The sequence below is a fragment of the Talpa occidentalis genome, unplaced genomic scaffold, assembly GCF_014898055.3.
Source record: "Talpa occidentalis isolate TD23 unplaced genomic scaffold, MPIMG_talOcc4v2.1 talOcc4.16, whole genome shotgun sequence".
NCBI lineage: Eukaryota > Metazoa > Chordata > Mammalia > Eulipotyphla > Talpidae > Talpa > Talpa occidentalis.
In genome coordinates, this window is record NW_023601653.1 from 74,897,324 (window position 1) to 74,923,674 (window position 26,351).

At 44.6% G+C, this 26,351-nt stretch overlaps 1 protein-coding gene across 7 annotated transcripts in view; it reads left to right on the top strand.

Annotated features, from left to right (window-relative positions):
* CACNA1C (calcium voltage-gated channel subunit alpha1 C) overlaps positions 1-26,351 on the top strand; it is a 561,196-nt gene that overhangs the window by 349,522 nt on the left and 185,323 nt on the right. For all 7 annotated transcript variants that reach the window (XM_054696576.1, XM_054696571.1, XM_054696570.1 and 4 more), the window contains one exon: positions 7,852-7,991. In XM_054696576.1, the coding sequence (XP_054552551.1) occupies positions 7,852-7,991 (140 nt within the window). The remainder of the gene's footprint in view (positions 1-7,851; positions 7,992-26,351) is intronic.

Sequence of the window (26,351 nt, forward strand, 5' to 3'; positions counted from 1 at the left end):
TTCCTGCTCCTGCCCCTTCCACCACCAGTATGGACGCCCTTTTTCCTTCTGTGTTCTCTCTCTTTTTGATTTGCCACAACAGCGCCAGGCTTCAGGCAAGATGAAAGGAGCTATTGAAAATCACTTTGAATTCAGACTTTCTCCAAAGAGAGAGGAACTATCACCTGAGAATACCTGCTCTCCTCTGCTCCCACATGCACATGTGTGCTAACACACCCACGTACGCATGCACACATACAGAGTTGAATCTGATTGCTTTTGGTAGAATTCAGAGTCCTCTGTGCAGCTGAGATTCCTCTGTCCAACGGTCTTTTATTCCAGATCTGACTACATCAGTCCCTGCACCTCCTCCGGCCAATCTCCCTGCCTTATCACTGAGCAGATTTAGCTCAGCTTGCCTGTAAGCATGCAGGTGTAGACACACAGTGGGGAGGCGCCAGAGCTACCAGGGGCCTCCCTTACTTCCTTTACCTCTGTGGGTTCTGCAACCCCAAGAAACCAGACTGTCAAGACAAGTGAGAGAGAAGAAAACAGGCAACCATGTAGGTTAAGGTGCTGGGTGACCAGGCCTGCAAATACACCTCCCCCAAGTCTCCCCACTCCACTGTATGAGATGAGGCCAAACCCATCCATGCTTTAAAAAAAAAAGTGACTGGGCCTCCCCAGTGGCGCAGTGGTTAAACGCTGGGTTGCAAAGCTGCCCACGGCCTCTGCAGCACCGGTTCGATCCCCGGGTGCTCCCCGACCACTAGAGGAGGGTCCCACATGGCGCGCAGACCTCTCCTGCCGCCCGCTGCTCCCCTCAGCAGTGTACTTCGGTCCTTCTGCCTGCTCTGCTCCCCGCTCTGGCTCTGGTGAATTCTCTCACCCTCCTGCGCTTCTGATTGTACCCAGTGCTTGTATAAATAAAAATAAATAAATCTTTAAAAAAAAAAAAAAAGTGACTAACCTTAAACAAATTTAGACGTAATGATCTCCTTATCAGGGAATTCATAACTTTACACAAAGATCCTCCATGAAATGCTTGGCCCCAACAGACCTACACGCCATGTAAAATACAATGCAGTAAGATGCGTGTGGTGACCCAGCAAGAGCGAGCAGCTTTCTGAGCTCGCCATTGCCACTTTGGACCCAGAAGTGGTCAAGTGGTGGCCACTGACATCTCCACTCTGTCGGGGTCCTGATAGGCTTCATGATAAGGTCACTGTGTCACTGGGCTCTTATCCTTGGAGGCTATTTCCAGGGAGGCTTTTCCACCATCCCCGTGAAGACATAGGCCTGTGGCTTCCCCAGAAAACTCACTGGTCCTTATGCAGGGGAGTGTCTGCTCTTCCAACAGGAAATGACACAGGAGCAAATCAAGATCATTTAGCAGTTATTTCCTTGTCGCTGGCCATCTGGATGGCTTATTAGAGTGGTTTGGAGCTATTTTAAGGGGGTTTCTTGGTTGTCATTTTTGCCCGGTCAATGAATGGCACACTTTGGCCACATGAACGTCAGGGCTATTTGGGTGACGTAAAGAGCACTAAAATGATCAGGGTGTGTGCCAGATATAGATCTGGCTCCAGAGGACTCAAGCTGAGGATGCAGCTCTATGAGAGGCCAGAACCAACCAAGAGGGACTAAATAAATGCTTGGAATGAACCCAGCAAACCACAGCAAAGGTCTTTAAGGTGCATTGTTCCTAATGCCCCTAAATTCTTTTTAAGCTCAGCATAACTCAGCCTCTTTCTCAAGGCCTCGGTCTCCTGAGAGCCCCTCACACTGCACCGAAAGAGCCCCTGGAGGGAGACCCACTGCTTCTTGCACCAGTAACACGGGAGTCTTGCAAGGACTCGTTTTCTTTAGGCAGAGAAGCTTCATCTTCTCATGTTAATGCAGTGGGCTGGTGCTGACTGGATGATGCTTGCCCACCCAGGGCCTAGCTGCAGCTTGGGAGCTGGAGGCAGACGCACAGGCAGCTTCAGTCAGGAGCCTGGGCAGGAGGGAGCGGGTCCCTTGCCACACAGCCGCACCCTTGCACATCTCCAGCTTGTGAGGACCTTGCTTCACCCCTGGCTGCTGCTCCTCTCCACATCCTCAGACTTTTCCTGGACTCAGCCTGGTCTCCAGTCTCATCTCCCCGAGGTCCAGGCCAGGAGACTAATGAAGAGGGGAAGCATCCGGATTTGACAGTCTTCCAGAAGCTGTCTTTGCTTCGCTGTTTAAGCCCCAGAGGGAAGGATGTTGCCACTTGCTCAGCTTGTGGTTCACTATGACCCTCTGGATGGTTTCCCCTCTGATCTCAGAGGTGGCTCTCTTTTCCAGAAGTGTTGGTGCTAGAGGTTCTTCATCTGGTCTAAATCTCACCCCATTCCTTCTAACTCAGAAAATGAGCTCCCTTTCCCTTCACTCCCAACAGAGGGTCTAGCTCAGCCATCTCCCTTCAGCCAAGCCCTTTCCTGCCCTCTTTGCAATATCAAATGGACACCCCTTTGCAACCCTGTGTCTCCTGGGAAATAGTTGCTCTCCTTGGTCCCGCCTCTGTAGCTACTTGGAGGAGGTTTCTTCTGGGCTCCTACAAATCCGAGTGGAGTCTGTCCTGCCCTGGGGAAAGGTGGGCTCACCTTCCTGCTGCCTGAGCACCAGGCTGAGAGCTGCTGTCATGGCCATGCTGCTCTTCTTGGTGGCAAACGACAAAAGACATTCACTGCACCCCCACAAGCCTGTCACATTTCCTTTCCAAAGCAGAGGAGTCTCCTTGTACGATGGGGAGGTAGGGATGTTGAATGAATATGGAGAGGACTTCAGAGGCCTCTGTGAGCTCCCTGCCCCAGAGATCCCCCTCCAGCCACAAAGACATCTGCTGCATTCCCATCACTCTCCCATGGCGGCAGCCCTGCCTTTCTGACCTGCTGAGCCCGCTCAAGCCCCCTCATTGTCCTCTTTTAAAAACTCTGCCATCCAGAGGTTGTGGAGAAAAAGGAACTCTCCTGCACTGCTGGTGGGAGTGCAAACTGGTCCAACCACTATGGAGAGCTGTGTGGAGATTTCTGGACCTACTAAACATAGAGCTTCCATATGATCCAGCAATTCCACTCCTAGGTATTTACCCAAAGGACACAGAAACATCCATTCCAAAGAGCACCTGCACCCCTATGTTTATAGCAGCACTGTTTACAATAGCTAAGCTTTGGAAACAACCCAAATGCCCAAAAATAGATGACTGGATCAAGAAGATGTGGTACATATACACCATGGAATATTACTCAGCAATCAAAAAAGATAAACACATGCAATTTGCAGCAACATGGATGGCACTAGAAGGGATCATGCTCAGCGAGATAAGCCAGATAGAAAAAGAAAAATACCAGAGGGTCTCACTCATAGCAGGGATCTAGAAAACCTAAATAAGGGACCAGGAAAAGAATAACTATAAGAAAGTAAAAATCAAAATCAACAAACAACTATGAACCAGAGACACTCTATGGGAGGTGGGGGGCGGGGAAAGGAGGGCTTGGGATCAAAATAAGGGTGTTGCAATTGTATGGGGAAAATAAAAATAAAATTTAAATTAAAAAAAAATTTAAAAAATAAAAACTCTGCCATCCAGCTAAGGCATGGCCAAGCATCCACATCTGGGTGTCCTTAGGGACAGGTTTGGCACTGGATCACCTTTGTGGTGTCTGCTAGAGGAGGACCCAGCCACCCCTGCAAGCCCAGAAGACCCCTCCAGACCCATCCCTAAATTTCCACTTAAGAAAGAGTCTGTATTGGGTTGGGACAGGAGTTAAAGGAGATGAAAGTCATCAAATATCAGCTGCCTTCACTGAATAATATTTTGTGAACATCTTGTGCTCTCATAATCAGTGCTAGCTTCCAGGAAATACTAGGAACCAAGTCTGGTTTGGATTTGGAATGTTGTTCTACAACCTTGAAGACTGGCCTCCATTTCCTATGGTTTCAGTAATCTCGAGAACATTTCTCTGCGGAGAAGGGGGGCACATTCCTACCCTCTAGCCCCCATCCTGGCACCCTCTGCCTGGGGTTCAAAGTGTGCTGAGTAACATAGGATGCTGACGAATTGCCAGATTGAGGTGAAGGGTCTGGAGAGCCAGGAGAAGCTTCAGATGTGGGCTGGCTGCGGTTGTCTGAGTTCTATTAGCTGCAGAACCCGCTGCTCAAATCAAGCCTTATGTATTGCAGGGCCCTGCCTGACTCTAAGCTTCTGCAAAGCAGCAAGGGCAGCCCCTGCTTCCAGATCCAGTTCCCTGAGCCATGAGTCACTAAAGGGGCTCGAGCCTCTTCCTCGAGACCCAAGTTGCCCTGGCCGCAAACTCAGTTTCACTAGGGGACCCAGTTGAGATCTAGACATCCATCTTGACCTCAGGCCATGAGCCAGCACACTCAGCTGACAGTGAAGGGGGTCGTGTCCTCCCTGGGTCTGAAGGGCAGAACCCCCCTGCCTGGCCTTCCCCTATTTCTCTTGGTTGTCAAAGCCCAAGATGCCACACTCCCTCCCCCATGGGGTTCTGTGCATCCTCTCCCTGGACACCTCGCTCTGAAACCTTTCCAGCCTGCCCTCTCCTCCCTGCAGCCCGTCCCCCTCAAGGATCAGCAAACACTTCCTGTCGAGGGCCAGGCCCAGCTTTGCCAGCCCAGCAGTTTCTGCCCCAACTATTCAACTCTAGATCTAGAAAACAGCAAAAAGCACAGGATGGGGGCAGCAGCGCACAGAGCATGTGCTGCCCTGCACCCCAGCTTCATTTCTGGCCCCCCCTTTCACTTCGCGGCTCTCCCCTATGGTCCTGCTTCCCTCAAGTTCTCTCAAGAAGTGGACACACTCTCTTCTAGATGCCTCACTCTGGGAGGCCAGAGGAGGGGCCTTGCTTTCCCTTATTTCTACTTCACACCACTGCCCCTCCAGCTCCCTAAAAACCTCCAGGTTTGATGTTTGTGGCCCCAGGCCCTTCTCCCCTCTCCAGACTTTGACTCATTCCGCAGTCCTTGAAGTCACAAGCTCCTGACTTGCTTCCAGCTTCTCCAGCACACAGCTCCCACCATCACCTGCCAAGGGCTTCTTGGTTCCTTGATAACTTCTTCCCCAAAGATCCAGACCCCGTCCTACCTCAGCTGCCCACTCCCTCTGGTATAGACAATATCCCAGTCAGAACTAATAACTCCCCTATCCCATTGTTATAGAGCAACCCCGATATTAAACGGGTTCCTGGCTGTGGGTCCTCACCCGCGCGCTTTAAAGGGACTTATGAATACTCTACTACAGACACACACAAAAGGGTTAATAAAAGGTTTATTTACAAGAGGAAAGGAAATAAGGAAAATGTACAACTCAGGGAGAAAATAGGGAAATAAAGTCTTTAATGCGTCCTACCCAATCCGACGACCTGGAAACCCAAAGTCACTCCCAGAGCTGGCCAGAGGCTCCGCGCTGGCCCAGAGCCCAAAATGGAGAGAGAGCCCCCAAAGCCCACGTGTCTGCCTTTTGTATCCACCTGGCTGCTTAACCCCACCCTCAGGTCCCAGCCACCTTCCCTTTGGTGGTGATGGGATTTGGAGTTCCCAGTGTCTTTGGCTTTGACCTGGGGTGGGGGTGGAGTCCACAAAGCCTGTATGGAATTTGCTTTGGGACCGCCTTTTCCCCCTAACACCATCACCTCAAACCAAACACCCTACTCTCCAGACATCAACCCCCACCTTTCCGGCACCTCCCTCTAGCACCTTAGCTCACCTGCCCACTGCATCTCTGTTCCTCCGTCCATCCTCTCTACTCGGCTCACCAGCGTAGGCGCCACGTTCAGTGCTCACAGTCCTTCGCCTGCTTTTACACTCCACTTCCTATTCCTCGCCATGCCCTTGCTCACTTGGAAAAGCACAGGCCCTGATCACGCCCCAGCAGGCCGCCCCAGCTGGCTGGCACAGGCCCACACTCCCTGCCCCAGGCAGGCTTCTGCCCACAGCAAGTGATTCTTTTCAAACTTTGCTCAGATCAGATTGAAAGGGAACGGCTCAGCAGATGAAATCTTTCCTGTTTGCTGCTAAAGAGCCACAGGCCTGGTGCAGTAAATAATGCAAAGTAAGTGTAAATAACAAGTTTGCTTCCTTGATAAGCATATCTAAAGGAGGTGACATTCTAAAACCGGGGTGGGGGGCCCACTGGCCAGGCTGATGGATCTCCCAGGCCAACCTCGGGTAGCTGCATTTTTCCCATTTTGTCAAGAACTTTTGTGTTCCCTGACCCGATGCTATCAATGCAAGATGGCTGTGAATGAAAGAAACCCTTTGTCCCTAGACTGGTGCTCACACCTTAGGGGACTACCCAGGTCTGGGACCTCACGCTTGAGTAAAGAAGCTCCTCCTGACCGCACCATTCCTGAAGTACTGCTGGTTCATCCCCTGCCTGGGTAAAAGGCTAGAATTTATTTCTGCAACAGTATCACTGTCTGACTCAACATCCCCCAACGGTTCCCAGCACAGACAGAAAACCAAGCACTTGTAGCATCCCCACTTCCTCTCCACCTCTTTTGCTCTTCTCCCCTTGTTTGCTCTGCTCGGGCCAACTAGCACCCCTCTCCAACTAGCACCCCTTGGCCCTTTTTTTTTTAAAGATTTATTTATTTATACAAGCACTGGGTACAGTCAGAAGTGCAGGAGGGTGAGAGAATTCACCAGAGCCAGAGCGGGGAGCAGAGCAGGCAGAAGGACTGAAGTACAGGGGAGCAGCGGGTGGCAGGAGGGGAGCAGCGGGTGGCAGGAGAGGTCTGCGTGCCATGTGGGACCCTCACCCAGTGACTGGGGATCGAACCGGTGCTGTGGAGGCTGCAGGCAGCCTCGCAACCCAGCGCTCAACCGCTGTGCCATGGGGAGGCCCTCCCTTGGCTCTTTTAACTGAGTTTCTCTTCTGCCTGGAAGAGTCTCCCCCCTTAGCCAAACGGGTCATTCCTTTACTTGCTTCAGGTCTCTGTTCAAATGTTTGCCCAAAGAAAGTTCCTTTCTTCCTCATCTCAAGCCAGAAGGACTGCAGCTGGCTCCTCTGCACCCCTTTCCTGCTGCACTTGTCTCCTTGGGCTTGTCATGCTCTATCCTGCAATATACATTTACTGGATATTTATTTCGTTGTCTGACTCCCCCATTAGAACATAAGCTCCAAGAGGGGAAGGACGTTGTTTATTTTGCTGTAGCCTCAGTCTATACCAGTGTGAGGCACACGGTCTGAATATGCAAGCGAAGGCAGAGTGGCAGAGTGGAAATTTCCACGACTCAGTGATAAGCCTTGATGTGATTTTGCTCTCACTTGAAACTTACTCTTTTAGCCATTGGGTCATTCATTCATCTGTCAGCAGAAATCTCTCGAGCATCTGTGTGTGCCTGCACAAGGTAGAGTTTTGATAGGATCACCTGTGTCCAGGTACAACTCAAAGAAGGGTGGGTGTTAGGAGCAAGTGGACCAGGAAGAGAGAGAATGTGGCCCCAGGCCACCTGACAGCGGGAGTGAGGCAACCTGGAGGGAGAGGGCTCTGCCAAGGAACAGGGGCATCAGCATCAAACCTGATCTCCTGCCTAGGGCTGCCCCGCTCACACAAAGCCAGGTGTGTTCTCACAGCGCACGGCCTTGCTCAAGCCTCTCTCTGGGAGGTGGTTACCCCTATGGCACCATGATACCCACACTGAGGGAGACCCCCCCACCAGCTCCCACCCTACACACACACACACACACACACACATACACGCACACCCTCGCTCCTGGCCTGAGGCCTCTGTAAGCGCTGCTCTCCCAGGCTTCAGACAACTTAAGAGCTCCAGCCCGTCAGTGAGAACCTGTCCTGACAGCTTCTTCTCTCCTTCCTCTTCCAGGCTTTTTAGTGCAATTTTAGAACAAGCAACCAAAGCTGATGGGGCGAACGCTCTAGGAGGGAAAGGGGCTGGATTCGACGTGAAGGCGCTGCGGGCCTTCCGCGTGCTGCGCCCCTTGCGGCTGGTGTCCGGAGTCCCCAGTAAGTAATGCTGTTGTTCTCACTTACAATGTTATCTTGTCACCACCCTCTGTTTGGCTTTGCGGGATTGCCAAGAGCACTGTGCAGAGGAGACTGATTTCATATAAATGGTTTTTTTTTTCCCCCTTAAATGAGTTCCTCTGCTTTAACGAACCCGTCACTAATGCGAGTCCATTAAAGCACACACTGGCCCCAGTTCCTGTAAACACCTGGAAAAGATCCACCATGTCTCACAGCCAAATGAAGATAGTCTCTACAGAGAAAACAATCCTGGACCATTTGAGCGATCCCCGAAAGGCCCTGGGCTGAGAATTTAAATACATTTGCAGTGGAAGGACCAGGTGAGCAGACTAATCCCCAGGGCTCACAGGGGATTTTAGCCAATTGGATTATCTCTACTTTCTGTATTTTTCCAAAGAACAATCACAAGGCATCAAGGGATGTTCTGAAAGTTCTGTTTGCTATTTTCCCCCAACCCTCTCCTCCTTTCATGTCAAATAGGGCATCTCCGGCTCCGAAACCTACTTATAAACACACCGCCTTGTCAGTGTGGAGCTGGTTCTGTCCAAAGGGTGGAGGGTGTTCAGCTCTCAGAGTCAGCAGAAGGGAAGGTGTTGGGGAGCTGTGTCCAGCAGGATAACAGCTCCCGGTCCCCCGCACCTCCAGAGCCTGTCCCGGGATACTCCCTGGGCACTGAACAGGGCAGCTTGGCATCCCACACCAGCTCCAGCACACCCCAGCCCAGGTTGCTAAGACAGTTTTCAGAGAACTCTTCCTTCTACTCCTTGTTTGACTTGTGATATCAAAGCGTCATTCTGGACTTGTATGCTGAGATGTTTCTCTCAAGTCGGCTCTATCAGATCTGGTCCGTGATTCAAGGCATTGGGGTCCTTATGACCCACTGGGCTGAGTTGAGATGGGCTTGGAGGTGGGAGCTGGGAATGAAGCAAAGGGTTCTCTGCACACCCAGCCTTTACTCCCTGTGTCACTTTGTGACATTTATGCTACTTGGTGATAGCTTTAGAGTGATACAACCATAGAGATGTGAGGGGCCTTATATTCACCTACTACATCCTTTTTATACATGCACAGAATTGTAAAAAGTGCTCCCAAAGCAACTTAATTACTAGCGGCGGAGCAGGACTAGAGCGGGCCTCCTAACCTTCAAGGCAGCTCTCTCCCACTGTTCTCCATGACCTCTTGTGCAGAAGCCAGTGGTGTATAATGTCTTAGAATTTAACACCTCTATTCCATCTCTTCAATTATATTACAAGCCCCTCGGAGCCCAGAACTGTGTCTTCTCTTGCCTGTGACTGCTACACAATGCCCAGAATGGTCTCTACACAAAGTAGAGCAATTTACTGGATAAATAAGCTGTTTGAGGTGGAGCTGTCATGGGAAGAATTAATGTTCTAGACACAGTTGTGTCCTTCTGCATCAGTTTATTTGGGGTTTATCAAATGAAAACATGGGTGATGACCCGTGACAAGTAAAAGCTGGCCCACCTGATGGTTAGAGTCAGTGAGTCAGAAGCACACAAATCCACACAGCAAGCAATCTATGATTACCAACGATGGCCTTCATGCCTCTCTAAGCCTAACTTTCTCAGGTATAGTCAATTGTGAACCTTCTAAGATGCCCCCAAATCACCGCTCACAGTTGGACATGATCTCACCCCTGTCACCGCAAACCTCACTGCTTCCCTCTTCTGCCTCCTCACTATGTCTCCAATGCCCCCACTTCACTGCCACTTCAAGGCCTTTCTCCAGCTCTTTCCGTCTGGAATGCCACTCAGCTATCCCTGGAATTGGCCTACTTGCCTCCTTCAGGCTCTGCAGAAATGGCATCTCATAGAGAGGCTTTCCCTCATCACCCTGTCTCATCCTCATACTTCTGTGCCCCTTCTGTTAGAAAAGAAAGGAGACTAGTCCCGGGTTTCCACACCAGAATGTTAGAAAGAAGGTCAAGATTATAAGACAAAAGCGGGCTTTATTGAAAGTCCGTGAGGTGACGACTCTGGGCAGGCCAAGAGTCACGCCCCTAAATGGAAGAGCAGGTCTTTATAGGGTCTGGCTACTGTTGGAGCTTTTATTTGCCAGAGGGGGTCTGCTGGAGTTAATTACTGACTGGAGCAGGGGTCTTTCCTGCCAAAGGGGGTGTGCTAGAATTTACTGCCAGTAGCAGGGGTCCTTTGTGGCTGTTAGCTAATCTCTAGTTTAGTTTATCTCTAGCGCCTCAGGCCCCTGGGCTCTGGGCCAGTGATGGGTTTTATGATGGGCCTCTGTGTGCTCTCTTCACCTTCCCTGCTGCATTTTCCCATATATCTTTTACCCTGTTTTATTATATATTTACTGCCCCATCTCATGAGATTATAACATCCAAAAAAACAACAGTGTTAGTTTTGCCCACTACTCCATCCCCAGCATCCATGCCAGATCAACCTTTGTAGAATGAAACACTCCCTTTACTGCAGCCTATAAAGAGGAGTTACTAAGAATTGACCAGCTCCCTAAAATGCTGCTAAGACTAGAAGGACCTGTGCCTTCTTTAGCATCTTCAAAGTGTTTTTATTTCTATCTCATTTGATCTTCATGGCATCTGTGTGACATGTAGACATGCCCAATGGTGATAAGTACATATTTAAGATGTTATTTCCCATAACAAATAGATTAAATGGGTGTGTGGGGCATGTAATTCTGAGCCAGAAAGTTATTTTTTTAAGTCCATATGTGTACCAAATACCAGTGAAGTCTTAGGATGGCAGATATGAAGGAGGTGAGATGATTGTGGGAGTACAAATCCATGAGTCATTTATTAATTTGTTCAACAAAACACACTGCATGATTTCCTCCATTGTAGCATATACAGCAGTGAGTCAGATGCTAAGTGTGTTCACAAAGAATCTGAAGCATGGAAGGAAAAACGTTCATAGAAATGATGGTATAGCACAAAAACTGGAGAACACCAAAAGAAAGAAAAAAATGTTAAATATTATGAGTTCTGTGACAAAGATGCTTTTGGGAGTAGGAACAGAATCAGGAAAGGCTTCTTGGAGGAGGTGGCATTTGGGATGAGCCTTGAAAGATAAACAAGGAGGTGCATCCCAGGAAATCATGAAAAGCAAAGAGAATGAGCACAACCCTGGCATTGTAGACTGCAAGGCCCTAACGTTTGGAGTTGATTTTACTGTAGTGTAACAGTCAGTTGACTCTGCCCATGAAATTCTGTGTAGTTGGAAGATTTGTCCCCTCCATTTCATTGAGACTCTTCCACACTAGAGGAAATCAGTTCCCCACGCCTCGGAGGCTCCACCCCCCCCCCCCCCACAGCAGAAGTGCTGCTAAGCTTGCATATTGTACCCAAGGAGAAGCCATATGGAACAATAAACATTCTACAGTGAATGTGAACAATAAATATGGAGGGTTGTGATTAAATATTTGCAGTGTGTGTGAAAGGAGGGCTTTTATTTGTGGAGCAATAAGCAAGGGGTCATTTCCTCCTTTTCATACAACCCCATATGCCCTCCTGCAGAAGAACTCTCAGGAACTGAATAAAAGGATGAGAATGTGATTGATCTGGTCATGAGGGGATTGAAGGGTCACCTCCATGCAAGACCAGCGTCAGCCTTCAGAACACCCTTCAGGAACATTTTGAACACTCTCTGGAGCCCAAACACTACGTGAGGGCCTGAGGACACTGAGATCAATAGGTTACTGCCCCATCTGTAAAGGCACTTGAATACTTTATAGACTTTACATAGAATATGTTTTTTTTCTAATATGAATTTTTATTTTTAAAAATATTTATTTATGCATACAAGAACTGGGGTGTAGACCACAGGTGTGAGGGGGGAGGGGATTCACCAGAGACAGAGTGGGGAACACAACAGGCAGACTGAAATACACTGCTGAGGGGAGCAGCAGGTGAGTCAGGGAGAGTCATGCTGCATCACATGGGTCAGCTCCCTGGCTGGGGATCGAACTCATGCTGCAGTGGCTGCGGATAGCTTCATAGTGCTGCGAGTTAACCCCTTGCACCACCAGGGAAGCGCCTGATATGAATTTTTATAAGATTAAATCTTTCTCAGTGGAAAGTGTGATTTCTGGAAGTATCAGTCTAGAAAATAGGGGTTTGCTTCTTAATTGAGAAGTGAGAAGGAACAGTGAGGCCTATGAGTAAAGAGCGGTCAGACTCTTTCTTCCTATTTTCCTTTGGTTAGGTAAAAACTCTTCTGGAAACAAACCAGCACCTCTCAGCTGACTAATACCTGTTGAGAGGACACCGTGCAGAAGACAGCTGTAGAAGGGGAGACTAAAGATGCAGTGGTCGTGAGCAGGAGCTTTTGAGGCAGAGTGTCCAGCTTCTGTCACTGACTTGCTCTGTGTCTTCAGGAAAGTTACCAATCCTCTCTGTGCCTTAGTTCCCTCATCTGTAAAGTAGGAATAATAATAGGGCCTATTTTGTGTGCTATGGCAAAAATAAATGAGTGAAACAGAGCCTTCTTGTAGCAGGTGCTCAGCTAAGCAGTAGCTGTTCCATTGCATTGTATCACATTAGGTACGTAAAATAGAAATAAATACATATTAAGATCACTATGAAGACACAGCAGATATAATGTCTTTATTATCTTTATAATTTAGTATAATTTGTGTCGATAATTTAAAAGGTAAGGAGTATTCACGGGTTAAATAGTAATTGAAGACCAAAAACTACCAGAAAAGAATGTTATGATTATTTGACTCAGTACAGGTCGTGAAAGGAATTCAAGGGTCAGGTTTCCCAGGGACTGTGGGGGTTTAGAAAAATGTTAATGAAGGAGACAGTATTTGAGATGAGCCCTGACGTTTACCTAGAAGAGGTGGGGACAGAAAGGGGAAGACTTTGGGGTTGAAAATCCCATTTATTTTGTCTCCAATGCAGACCAGCCCAAACCAGCACACAGGTGTGTACAGGGACCAACCTGTTACAGAGGAGAAAGCAGTGAGAACAGGTAGAAAAAGATACCAAGGAGCCAACGTGGTACATCTCGGATACCAAGGGCCAGGCAGATTTCTAAATCAATCCTGGCTGTTTCCCTCTCTGTCAGAAACATAAAGGCTGCACTATCTTAAAAGTTCCTCCAGGGTGTCAGGGCAGATGGTGGATCTTGGATTCAGGGAGATTCATTAACCCAAGTTGACAGCTCACTGGTGGCAGAACTGGGGTCAGAACCAGCACAAAGCAGCCCATTCCATCCCACCCCGCATGACTTGCCTCCCAGAGGTCCGACCTGAGCAGCCGCTCTCTCCCTGAACGTTGTTCCCTGTGTCTCACTCTGCAGACCCCTCCCTCTGTCTTTTCATTGTTATGAGAGGAGTGGATCTTTGACTCAAAACTTCTGCTGCAAAAGTTAAAAACTTGCCCTAGTATCCAAGTACCTAGGTGAACTGTGCTCTTCCCAAGATGCAGTTTTTTCCCCCAGAATGGGTTCTCCCCTCCTGGGGATTAGCAACTGTGAAATTGGCCACACTGATTAGCAAACACTACTGGTTAATCAGACCCATTGGGGGCATATTAGAGTTGCTAAAAACAACTTTACTGAGTGTTTGCACACTTTGATGATTCCAAAGCAGTCATGCCATCCTGCCTGAAATCTGTTCTTTGCTAAGGGGGCCACAGTGGATTTGCAATCTCCATTACTGCTCCCAGGACACTGTCGGTGGCCTGGGGTTGGCCACACTGTGCTAGAGAGGAGGAGGCTGGGGCACCAGAGCTGAGCCCACAGAACAGCTCATTACTCTCACTTGTAGTTAAGGACACACATCTCCACTCCAGATTTGGAGAGGGAAAGTCTGTCTAGATCTGATACTTGGAAATCAAGTGACCCAGCCCCTGAAAATGACAGATTTTGGAAACTGAGTTCGAAGAGAGCATCCCTGGGTCAGAGCAGAGGTGCAAGTCCACGGGGCCTCCCTTCCCACCCTGCTTTTCCCTGCCTGTGCCATCATCTTTCCAGACCTGCCTTTCCTCCTGGTCAATATGGCAATGCCCAAGTGTCGACACAATGCAGAGGGTGCAGTGGGCACGAAACTCACGTGGGTCAGAGACTCACATGATTCCTGCCTTCACCCCCAGTCAGCTGGTGACCTTGAGGAGTCACTTCTGCCTCCGCATGGCTGGCCCATGTCTGTGCTTGAAAGGCCTGGGCCAGCTGGTCTCCGGGTCTCCCTCCTCCTCCTCCCACATCTCATTCCCCCCACCTTGCCTTTGACGGACCTTGCCTCTCTGCCCTCTGCCCTTTCTCCCCTTTTATTTTCTTGCACTTGGCCTCTTTCTCGCCATACTTTCTAGTTCACTTCCTCTGTCTTTTCAAGCCTCTTGTCCTGAAGGGTCTTAATGCTGCAGGACCTTAGACCAACACAAGGGGTCATTTACAAGGCTGCTGACACGGGCAGCGACGAGTACAGAGCACCACCCATGTGCCCACCCCTCCTTGGTTCCCGTTGGGCCAGAGGCTGCCAAGCGCCACTGCCCGCCCTCTTCAGAAGTCCTTTCTGCAGTGCCCTCTGCACCCCTTTCTTGGCCATTTCTTTCCCTGAAGCAGGAAGTAACAAAACCTCGTTCCCCATCCATCTCGTGGATTCCTAAATCAGAATGTCTGCGTGTGGGAGGGACTTTAGATACCAGATCCAATCAAGTTTCTATTCCACAGACAGGCGCACCACAGCTGGACAAGTTGCACGGCATTCTCAAGGTCACGCAGCTACCAAGTGGCAGGCCAGTGACACTCCTAATTCCTATACCATCCGCGAGAATCGTGACGGGACCCTCGGGTTTCACAGAGTCTTTGGAGCTTATGGCGCTCCCACTCACACAGTAGTTCACAGCCACCCCAGGAGGGGGGCAAGCCCTCCCACCTCCTGCCCCCAGCCCACGGTGTGTGACTAAGGCGAGCAGAGTCCCTGGGAGTACGGATCTGAACAGCAGGGCCTCTTAACATTCTAAACAGGTTGGCCAATCCGCTCTGCTGCCAGGAGTCTGCAGTCAGCTCCCTGGTGTTCCCTTGGCCATCTAAAAGAACAGAACTTAGAATAGGGTCCCACTCTTTCCCCAGCCCCCCAAAATGTTCCCATTTGCAGCAGCTAGGAATTGTTGCTGAGCTTCTCCCACATGGCCCAGCGTGGCTCCTGACCACACCGAGTGCCACATCTTCTCCGATGGGGAAGCTCCCAGACATCTCCAAAAGGGGTCCCCAGACCAGAAAGTTGGGGCGCAGTGTCATTCTCTTGTTCTCCTGTTATACGCTCCCCATCAGTTTCTCTCCCTGCAAAGTGAGACTCGTGATGGGTATTCGTGAGTAGGGATGTTATCTCACCCGTCACACCCCTATGCGCTTCTGACAACAAAGAGTCTTTCAAATCCACCTCTTGGAGGAGACTGTGTGGACTGTGATGAGCCACAACATCGGGTAATAAGAAAAGAAAGATGAGCCAAATGTGGCAAACTTAATATAGACAGTGAGTATATTTCAAAGTTCCAGTCCCTGCTGTCATGGAGTTTTACCGAGAGGTTATTGAATATCAATAACAGTATGTGACTAAACTGGGAAAATCTCTATTATTTGGTATTCTACATGCGGCAGCTTAAAAAATAGTCATGACAAAGAACGGATCCCCTCACATCACCGCTTCTCCCATTTGCTAAAATGCACAGACATTTCTCCAGTGATGGAAATGTCCCTTTTCGGTTTGCAAACAAAATGTGGGCGGTGATGAATGTTAGGGTTACCACAACCAAAAGCAATACTCGGCATCCATGTGAGGCTTTCGGACTCTGAGAGCTTTATTGGCTGATTAATCGACCCAGTGGTCCTGGAAGGCAGGGACATTATCCCTAATTTATAGTGAGACAAATCTGCCCTGTGCTTCTCCCTGAGTAATGAACACAGACGGGACAGGCTGTTCTCCAGGTCGGGACACTCCCTGTGGGGTCGGGTCTCTGTGGTTTGCAGGGGAACTTGGCTGCCCCAGCAGGCTCCCCTCTGCCCTTAGACTGAGGACAGTGGACAGGCAAGAGCTGGTTTATTTGTGTTGCGGGTCTATGAGCCCATTTGGCCACAGGGATGGTGAAATGGTATTGTTGCCCCTGAGGGACTGCCATGGTGTGGAAGAGGGAGGCGTCTGGGCCTGCAGGTGAGGAAACCAGGGACCCACTTTGGTCAGCAAAGTGAATTCACTGTGTAACCTCTGACCGTCTTTCCTCAGCTAGGACAGGAGAGGGTTAAACTATGCTCACCTGGAAATTGCTGAGCAGAGCTTAGATTCATTGCTTCACAAGTGACCTGAGGATTTCTTTTTTATTTTTAAAGATTTATTTATTTATGCATGCAAGAACTGGGGTACAGGCCAGAGGTGTGGGGGCTGAGAGGATTCACCAAAGACAGAATGGGGAGCAGAACAGGCAGATTGACTGAATTACACTACCGAGGGGAGCAGCAGGCACATCAAGAGAGGTCTGCTGTGCCATGTGGGTCACTCCCTGGCTGGTGGGGTATTGAACTTGTGCTGTAGTGGCTGGCAATAACTTCATTGGGTCTTAACCCCTTGCACCACCAAGGAGGCCCCGACCTGAGGATTTCTTATTTATCACTTATCCTAGATGAGGTCATTGACAGGGTGACCTTTGGCAAATCCCTTCCTTCTTGTAGCTCCCAGTACAGTGGCAGTCACAGAATATGTCACCTGCCAATGACATTTATTAAGCACTGATCCTGTGCCCAGGATCATGGCAGCTGATGGGACAGTCAGAAAGAAGACAGATCAGTTATTCCTCCATCCCTGACCCTTTCCTGGAGATCCCCCAAAATTTAGTAACAGCCAGTTGAAAGGTGACTATAACGTAATTTATAATGATGGTAATAATAAAGGCCACTTAGGATTGCAAGTGACCCATGCTTTATCAAGGCTGGGAAGAAAAAAATGAGAGGCAAGGAAATGAAGACAGAGTGAGGTCAGCGTCCCATGAAGTGATCAATGAGCAGAACACGAGCTCAGATACCTGCTATTTCTTGGTTCGTTCCTGCTCGCTGCTTCCTGACAAGCAGCAGTTGAGGACACAGACGAGGGATTGCCCTAGCTGCCTTCAGAACCCAGAGCCACCACGGAGTAACTATTTGCTTTGTCTTCTGGGTCTATAAAATGGAGCTTCAAAGGGCACTTGTGTCAATGCCATCATTGTGAGAATCAGGTAACTGTGTGCTTATTAAACACTTAGACTCACGCTCCACACACGGGGAACATTCAGCAAACCTACCAGTATCTCTGTAGGTCAGCTTCTTGTCTACCTACCTCAGATTCCAAGTTGAACTGATAATTATAAGGGGAAGTTCTGCATTTGATTTTTTAAACCAACTTTATTGAAGTATAATTTATATTCAATAAGATACGCACCTTTTAAGTGTACAGAAAAAAATGTTGTAGTCTGACCATCATAGCATTTCTTTTCCCCAAACCCTTGTCTTGTGTGATTGTGAGGCATCTTTTGTATATGTGTGTAGGTAGATATGTCATATATGTGTAATAAATCTATTTTCTACAGTGTAATATTACCATGTGATATAATTTTATTAATATCAATGTATTTTGCATTAAATAGTCATTTATCTTTTAAATAAATGATGAGGGCCTCCCCTGATGGTGCAGGCAGTTGAGTGCAGCTCTGTGAAGCTGTCCACAGCCTCTGCAGCACCAGTTCGATCCCGGTCAGCCAGCAAGGGTCCCACATGGTGTGGTAGACCTCTCCTGTCTCGCCCGCTGCTCCCCTCAGCAGTGTATTTCGGTCAGTCTGCCTGTTCTGTTCCCCACTCTATCTCTGGTGAATCCTCTCACCCCCCATATCTCTGGCCTATACCCCGGCTCTTGTATGCATAAATCAATCTTTAATAAATAAATAAATAAATAAATAAATAAATAAATAAATAAAGAGACTAAGTAAAACACAGTCTTGTAAATATACCTGATTATTTACCATTTCGGGTAGTCTACATTTCTTTCTAGAGTCCAAGTTTCTTTCTGGGATCATTTCCCTTCATCGGAAGGATATTTCCTAATATTCCTGTCACACAGGGCTTCTACTAAAAGTGTCTTCATCCTATCCTCTTTGAAGAGTATTTCTACTGGATATAAATATTTGGCTGGCTGTTTTTTTCTTTCCAAACTTTACAGAGGTCCCATTTCCTCCTGGCCTCCTGCTCAACCTGCTGAGGGGCACTGATGACCTTATCACAGCCCCCCAGGACCTGCCTCTTTCTTGGCTGCTTCTAGATTTTGCTCTCCATCTTACGTTTTCAGCAGTTGACTATGATGGACCTCGTTGTGGTTTTCATTATATTTGACGTGTTTGGAGTTTACTGAGCTACTCAGGTCCATACATAAATAGGAGGTTTTCATCAAGTTTGGGAAAGATTTGGTCATTATTTCTCCAAATATTTTTTCTCAAACCTCAATCTTTTCTTTCTCAGGCTCCAATTAAACACACATTTGGTTATTTTACATTATCTCATTGATTCCCTGAGGCCTTGTTCCATTTTCTTCAGTCTTTTTTTCTCTCCGCCCCCTTGTGCAGGCAGCTACCAATTTCTCTTCCTTTTCCATGTCCATCTTCATTAATGCTATTCAATGAATTTTCATCTCAGTTACTTCTGTTATAGAACCAAATTCTATTTGATTCCTGTCTGTTCTCTCATTAACTGCATAAACTCCTTTAATGCTTTTAATATGTTTTCCCTTAATTGATTAAACATTCTTAAAGCTGTTTTTAAATCCGTGTCTACTAAATCCAACATCCAAGCAATCTGTTTCAGTTTCCTATTGACTATATTTGTTTTCCTATGTGCCACATTTCCCTGTTTCTTTATGTATCTAGTAAGTGTTTCTCAGAATACTGGAGTCATGAATGATAATTGTAGAAACCTGGGTTATATCATCTTCCTAAGAGTATTAATTCTTCAGCAGGCAGCTCAACTACTTGCCGATCACTGTGAACTTGTGCAGGCTTGGTTTTACATTTTTGTTGAAGATTAGTTGAAATTCTAAGCCCTTCAACCTCTAAATTGCTTTTCCCTTCAGATCTCTGCCTGTGGATTTATTGTGTATAAGACACAGTAGTAGTTGGAGGAAGGAAAGATAACAGATTCTTTTTTAATATATTTGGAAAATAATAACCCAGGAAATTCTATAGCCAGGATGAGCTTTGTCTTTCAATATTCTCATTTTAAAGATGATGAAACCTAGACCCAAAAAGGTGACATGACTTGCCACGTGACATACCTAATAGTGGCAGAAAAGAAAAATAGCCTGGCATTTTTTTCCATTAAATCCTAATATCTTTTTTAAAAACTCAGCTTAGTATAATATGTGGAGATCTTTCCTGCTATAGAAAATTTGATCAATGCCAAAGTGCTATTGATTCATTAGTGATTTGAGCCAGATAGGGAAATAAGTAAGCCTGTAATCATGAGAATATTTTGTTTGAATTGCATTGCATAGAAAGATTAACTTACTGTGTAGTCACCAGAAGTTGGCAGCAATAAACAAACTTGGTTCTTTGTTAAACCCCACTTCAAGAACAGGCAGGAGGAGAAAGAAGTGAGTTGCTTAGATAAAATGTTGTTTGCTGGGAAAAGAGTTATACACACATACACACACAAACAAACAAACACACACACACACACACACACACACACACCAGGGCAATCTTATTAACTCATTCAACCTCATAACTCTATACTTAGTATATCTCATTTGACACCAAAATCATGGAAACATTTTAAATTTTCCTAAAAACTGCACCTTTTATACATTTCTGAAAGCAGTAAGAATCAGCAGTGACTGTAACCAAATCATCACTCCCTCCTCCTTAATCTTATTATCAGGCATGTCACTGAATATAGCCAGTCCCTAGAAACTTCACTCCAGGAAGCTCCAGCCAATGTCTAGCACTAAATGAATTTGACTGGGAGAGATCCCCAGCCCTTCAGAATATATTCATATGTTCAAAGACCTAGTTACCTGGCTCTGAGTGTGGGAGTAAGTCGTTCCTTTCTTAAGAAGTACCAGCCACGTTTGCTTTCCAAAATGGCAAATGAGTCATTCAGATCAACTGTTCTGCTGGAGACGGCTGGAAATTCTCGGCAAATATTCTAGGTCTTCTCTTTTCTTAAACAAATATGAATCCTCTCTAGAGTAAGATAACCTCAATTTTTCAAATTATTTTGGTAAATGATTTTGTAAAAATAGGTCTGACCAACAATATAAAATAACTAAGCACACAAGAAGACAAAATAACATGAATGGAAATGGACAGACATCATGAACAACAGAAATAGGGCCACAAGAAGTCCAGAGATTGGGATTTCCCAATATAGACTTGAAATTACCTATATTTACTATATCCAAAGAGATCAAAGACAAGACTGATTATTTTCCAAAGAACAAGAAGATACGGAAAAGAATCAAATGTAAATTTTGGAAATGGGCAATATAATAGCGAATATGAAAAATGCAGTGAATGGATTCAAAAGAAATTTAGCAAAGCTGAGAAAAGATATACTGAACTGTAGAGAGATCAGGATTAAATATTCAGGATTAGGCACAGAATCAAAAGAATGGAAAAATAAGAGAAAAGAATGTAAAAAATTGGGGAATAAATGCTGAATTTTATAAGCTGTTTTTCCTACATCTATTGATAGACTCATGGTTTTCATACTAATGGGGTAATTACATTTTAACTTATTATTCTTCAATATAATATATAGTTACATGTGTAATATAGTAGTTATCTTGATTTTGGAGGGATGTAACCAGGAAGGGGCATGAGTGGGGTTTCTATAGAGCAGGTAATATTCTGTGTTCTGATCAGAGTGGTAGTTTTGTGGCTGTTTGTTTTGTGATAAATTTTATGCTGTAATATCTTTCTTCCTTGCACTTTTTTGTATGTTTATTATATTTTACAATTTTTTCAAGAAGTTTAAAAAAAAGTGCAGACCCAGGCACCTATATCACCTGCAGCTATCAGCTGTAGAGCAAGATGGTACCTACAGTCAGTCATCAGTAGGGCAGCAGCAGTGGGGGTGGCAAATCTTCAACAGATGATATTTGTCATGAGCCACAGACATTGTGGAGAGGAATTGGGAGGCCCATCCGAGCCAGAGGGAAAGAAGCCGTGACCCATCACGTCTGCAGTGGAACGGGTCAGAGTGTAGTGTACGCCATTTGCCATTTTTGCCTATATGGTGACTAAGAGCGAAGATTTTATAGTAAAGTTGGCTTAACTTTTAACTCCAGCTCCTGGCATATAATCTCGGGCAAATAATCTTTCTTACCTAAGCCACAATTCATTTATCTTTATCAAGAAGTTTGGAGAATTAAATGAAATGATCTAAGTAAACATTAGCACAGTGCCCAGCTGATGCTGAGGCCTCAAGAAATGGTAACTGACATTAACCCTGGATCATGTTATGTGATATTATAGATGATATGACCCTCTGGATCAGCTTGTCTCCACTTTGCTATGCTTCATTTTGTTCTAATATCAGAATTTTTTTTTTTGGAGAAAAATTAAAAATCCTCAAATTATCCACCAGAGTTGTCTTTTCTTAATTTTTGTATGTCATCATTCTTTATCATATTACACACTTAGTTGTTGTGCTTTAGAAATCATATCTTTTTCAAATAAGCTAAAAGCAACAGAAGTGTAATAAATGGGATTTGTTAGAAAATCTTAAACTCTGGTTTCTTTCTTTGTAAACCATAGTGGTGATACCTAGTCACCTAGTTATGGACTTCTTTCTATTTTCATTTTTGTTTAAACACCCTTGTTTGTTTGTTCAAAATATAAGATTTCCAAACTCTCAGGTGTGGTCACCATACTTTTTCCACCACCAAAGCACCACAGCCCTCTTCTCTCCTCCACACTGTCTTCTACTCTCTCCCACTTCCCTTCTGAGCATCTCTGCAACTATGGTCTGCTTTCAAGGGTCCATCTTACAGTTTGTCTTTGTCTAATCCTTTGTTTGGTTTCTCTAGATTCCACATATAAGTGAAACCATCTGGTATTTATATTTCTCCTTCCAACTCACTCACTTAGAATAATCCTTCCAGTTCCATCCATGTTGCCATAGATGGCATGAGTTCATCTTTTTCATCACTGAGTAGTATTCCACTGTGTATCTATACTGCATTATCTTGATCCACTCATCTGTTCTAGTGCGTTTAGTTTGTTTCCATAATTTGGCTATTGTAACTTGTGCTGCTTAAACATAGGAGTACAGGTTTCCTTTTGCATTATCTACCTAGGAATGGAGTGGCTGGATCATGTGATAGATCCATTTTCCTCTTTTGAGAAATCTCCACACTTCTCTTCATAGGGGCTGGGCCAGTCTACAGTCCCACCAACGACGTAACAGATTCCATTTTCTGCACACCCTCACCAGCACTTGTAGTTTCTGGGGTTTTTTGATATAGGTGTGAGATGGCATCTCATTGGCAGATGCTTTCCCATATATAAATAATGAACTAGAAAAGAAGAAATTAAGAAAGCCATCCCATTTACAAACTCACATTCAAAAAAATTAAATACCTGGGAATAAACTTAAAAAAGAGGTGAAGGACCTATGCAAGAAAAACTATAAAACATATAGTTTTAAAACTATAAAAGAAATAGAAGATGCAAAGAAATGGAAAAATATTCCCTGCTCATGCATAAAAAGAATCTACATTCTTTCTGTTTTGATGCAATGGTTGTGGTCTAAATTATTTTATCTTCATTTTACTCTAGGGCTTTGTTATTGAGGTATAATTGACAACATTGTTATAGTTTCAGTTGTGCAACATAGTGATTTGATATTTGTATATATTGTGAAATGAACACCACAATAAGTTAGTTCAAATCCATCCCTATGCAGGGATGGATTCTTGCCTGCTTTGTTGAAATTTAATTGACTCTATAGCATAGGTTTATTTCTGGCCTCTATTCTGTCCCACTGATTTGTGTGTTTTTTATGTCAGTATCATATTGTTTGCTTGCAATAGTTTCATAATATAGTTTGAAATCATGGAACAGGATGCCTCCACTTTTGTTCTTCTTTCTCAAAATTGCTTTGGCTATTCAGGGTCTATTGTGGGTCCATACAAATTTTAGGGTTTTTTTTCCTTGTGATGAGAACTTTCACAAAATAACTCTCTTAAGGACCTCCCCAGTGGCGCAGCGTGTTGAGTGCAGCGCTGTGAAGCTGTCTGCAGCCTCTGCAGTGTGGGTTCGATTCCCGGCCAGCCAGGGAGATACCCACATGGTGCAGCAGACCTCTCCTGTCTCGCCCACTGCTCCCCTCAGCAGTGCTTTTGGGCCATCTACCTGTTCTGCCGCCCATTCTATCTCTGGTGAATCCTCTCACCCTCCTGCACCTCTGGCCTGTACCCCAGCTCTTGTATAAATAAATAAATTTTTTTAAAAAGATAACTCTCAACAGCTTTCAAATATGTAATGTAGTATTGTTAAATGTAGTCACCATGCTGTATTTTACATCCCCAGAACTTATTCTATAAGTGGAATTTTGTGCCTTCTGTGCCCCTTTGCCCTCCAGTGCTCCCGCCTCTGACAACCACTAATCTGTTCTCTGTATCTGTGTTACTTTTTCTGGTTTTGTATTTTTTAGATTCTACGTGAGATCACATGGTGTTTGTGTTTCTGTCTGAGTTTTCACTTAGCATAATGCCCTTATGGCCCATCCATGTTATTGCATTTTTATGACTGAATAATATTCCACTGTGTGTGTGTGTGTGTGTGTGTGTGTGTGTTGTAAAACATTTTATTTATCCATTCATTCATCACTGTACACTCAACTTGTTTTCATGTCTTGGCTATTGTGAATATGTTGCAATGAACATGGGTGTATGTATCTTTTGAGGGAATATTTTCATTTACTTTGGATAAATACCCAGAAGTGGAATTGTTAGATCATATGGTAGTTCTATTTTTAATTCTTTGAGGAACCTCTATGCTGTTTTCCATAGTAACTACACCAATTTACATCCCCACCAACACAAGCGTTCCCGTTTCCTCTACATTCTCACCCTTACTTCTTGTCTTTTTGATAATAATCTTCTGTTAGATGTGGGATACCTCATTGTGGCTTTGATTTGCATTTCTTTGATAATTAGTGATAATGAACACCTTTTCACATAGCTCCTAGCCATCTGCATGTCGTCTTTAAAAATAATCTGTTCAGATTCTCTGCCTATGTTTAAATTGGATTTTTTTTAATGTTTTGCTATTGAATTGCATGAGTTCTTTATATATATTAGAGTTATTAAGCCATTATCAGATACGTGATTTGCAGATATTTTCTCCCATTCAGTAGGTTGCCTTTTCATTTGTTGAAAATTTCCTTTGCTATGCAAAAACTTTTTGGTTTGATGGAGTCCCACTTGTTTATTTTTGCTCTGTTGCCTTTTCTTTTGATGTAAACACCCAAAAAATCATTGTCAAGACCAATGTGAAAGAGCTCACCACCTGTTTTCTTGAGCAAATTGTATGGTTTCAAGTTTACATTCAAATCTTTAATCCATGTTGATTTAATTTTTGTTGATGGTGCATAGTGATGTTCTTTTTTCATTCTTCTGCATGTAACTTTTCCAACACCATTATTGAGGAGACTGTCCTTTCCGCATTGCATATTCTTGCCTGCTTTGTTGAAATTTAATTGACTGTATAGCATAAGTTTATTTCTGGCCTCTATTCTGTCCCATTGATTTGTGTGTGTTTTTTATGTCAGTATCATACTGTTTGCTTGCAATAGTTTTATAATATAGTTTGAAATCATGGAACAGGATGCCTCCACTTTGGTTCTTCTTTCTCAAAATTGCTTTGACTATTCAGGGTCTATTGTGGTTCCATACAAATTTTAGTATTGTTTGATTTATTTCTGTGAAAAATTGCAATTTGGATAGGGATTGCATTGACTCTGTACGTTACTTTGAGTTGTAAAGACATAGTAATAATATTAATCCTTCCAAACCATGAGCATGAGATAACTTTCCATTTCTTTGTGTCTTCTTTAATTTTTCATCAATTCCTATAGCTTTCTGTGTACAGGTCTTTTACTTCCTTGGTTTAATTTATTCCTATGTATCTTATTCTTTTGGATACAATTGTAAATTGCATTAATTTATCTTTCTAATAGCTTGTTATTAGTGTGTAGAAATGCAATGTATTGTTGTATATGGATTTAGTATCCTGCAACTTTACTGACTTTGTTTTTTAATTCTAAGTTTTAGTGGAGTCTTCAAGGTTTTTTAATTTATATCATGTCATCTGAAAAAAGTAACAGTTTTACTTATTTCTTTTGGATTTAATTCAAATGACTTTTATTTCTTTTTCTTACCTAATTGCTCTAGTTGCATTTCCATTACTATGTTGAGTAAAAGTGACAAGAGTAGGCATCCTTGCCTTGTTCCTGATCTTAAAAATGATTTCAGCTTTCCTCCATCAGGCTTGTCATATATGACCTTTATTATGTTGTGGTTCATTCCCTTTATTCCCACTTTGTTGAGAGTTTTTATTATCAATGATTGCTGAATTTTGTCAAATGCTTTTTCTGCATCTATTGAGGTGGTCATATGATTTTTATCATGTAGTATATCACATTATTTGATTTTTTGCTATTGAACCATCCTGGAATCCTTGGAATAAATCTCACTTGATGATGGTGAATGATCCTATTAAACTGTTGTTGAATTTCATTTGCTTATATTTTGTTGATGATATTGAATCTATGTTCATCAGGAATATTGGCCTTTAATTTTCTTTCCTTATGACATCCTTGCTGATTTTGGTATTAAGTTAATGTGGACCTCATAAAATGAGTTTAGAAGTATTTTCCCCTCTAATATTTTTCAGAAGATTTTGAGAATTGATATTCTATTCAAAATGTTTGGTAGAATTCACCATGAAAATGACTGGTCCTAGAATTTTATTTGTTGAGAGGTTTTTGATTATTCATTCAATCTCCTTACTAGTAATTGGTCTATTCATATTTTCTGTTTCTTTATGATTCAGTCTTGATTGGTTGTATGTTTCTAGGAATATAGCCATTTCTTCTGGCCTGTCCAATTTGGGACATAAAATTTTTCATAAATTGTCTCTTGTGATCCTTTGTATTTCAGTAGTATCAGTTATAATGTCTCTTCTTTTATTTCTGCTTTTATTTCTTTAAGTTTTGAGTTTCTCTCTCATCCAGCTAAAGGTTTATTATTTTTGTTTATCATTTCAAATAACCAGCTCTTACTTTCATTCATCTTTTCTATTGTTTTTTTAGTCTCCATT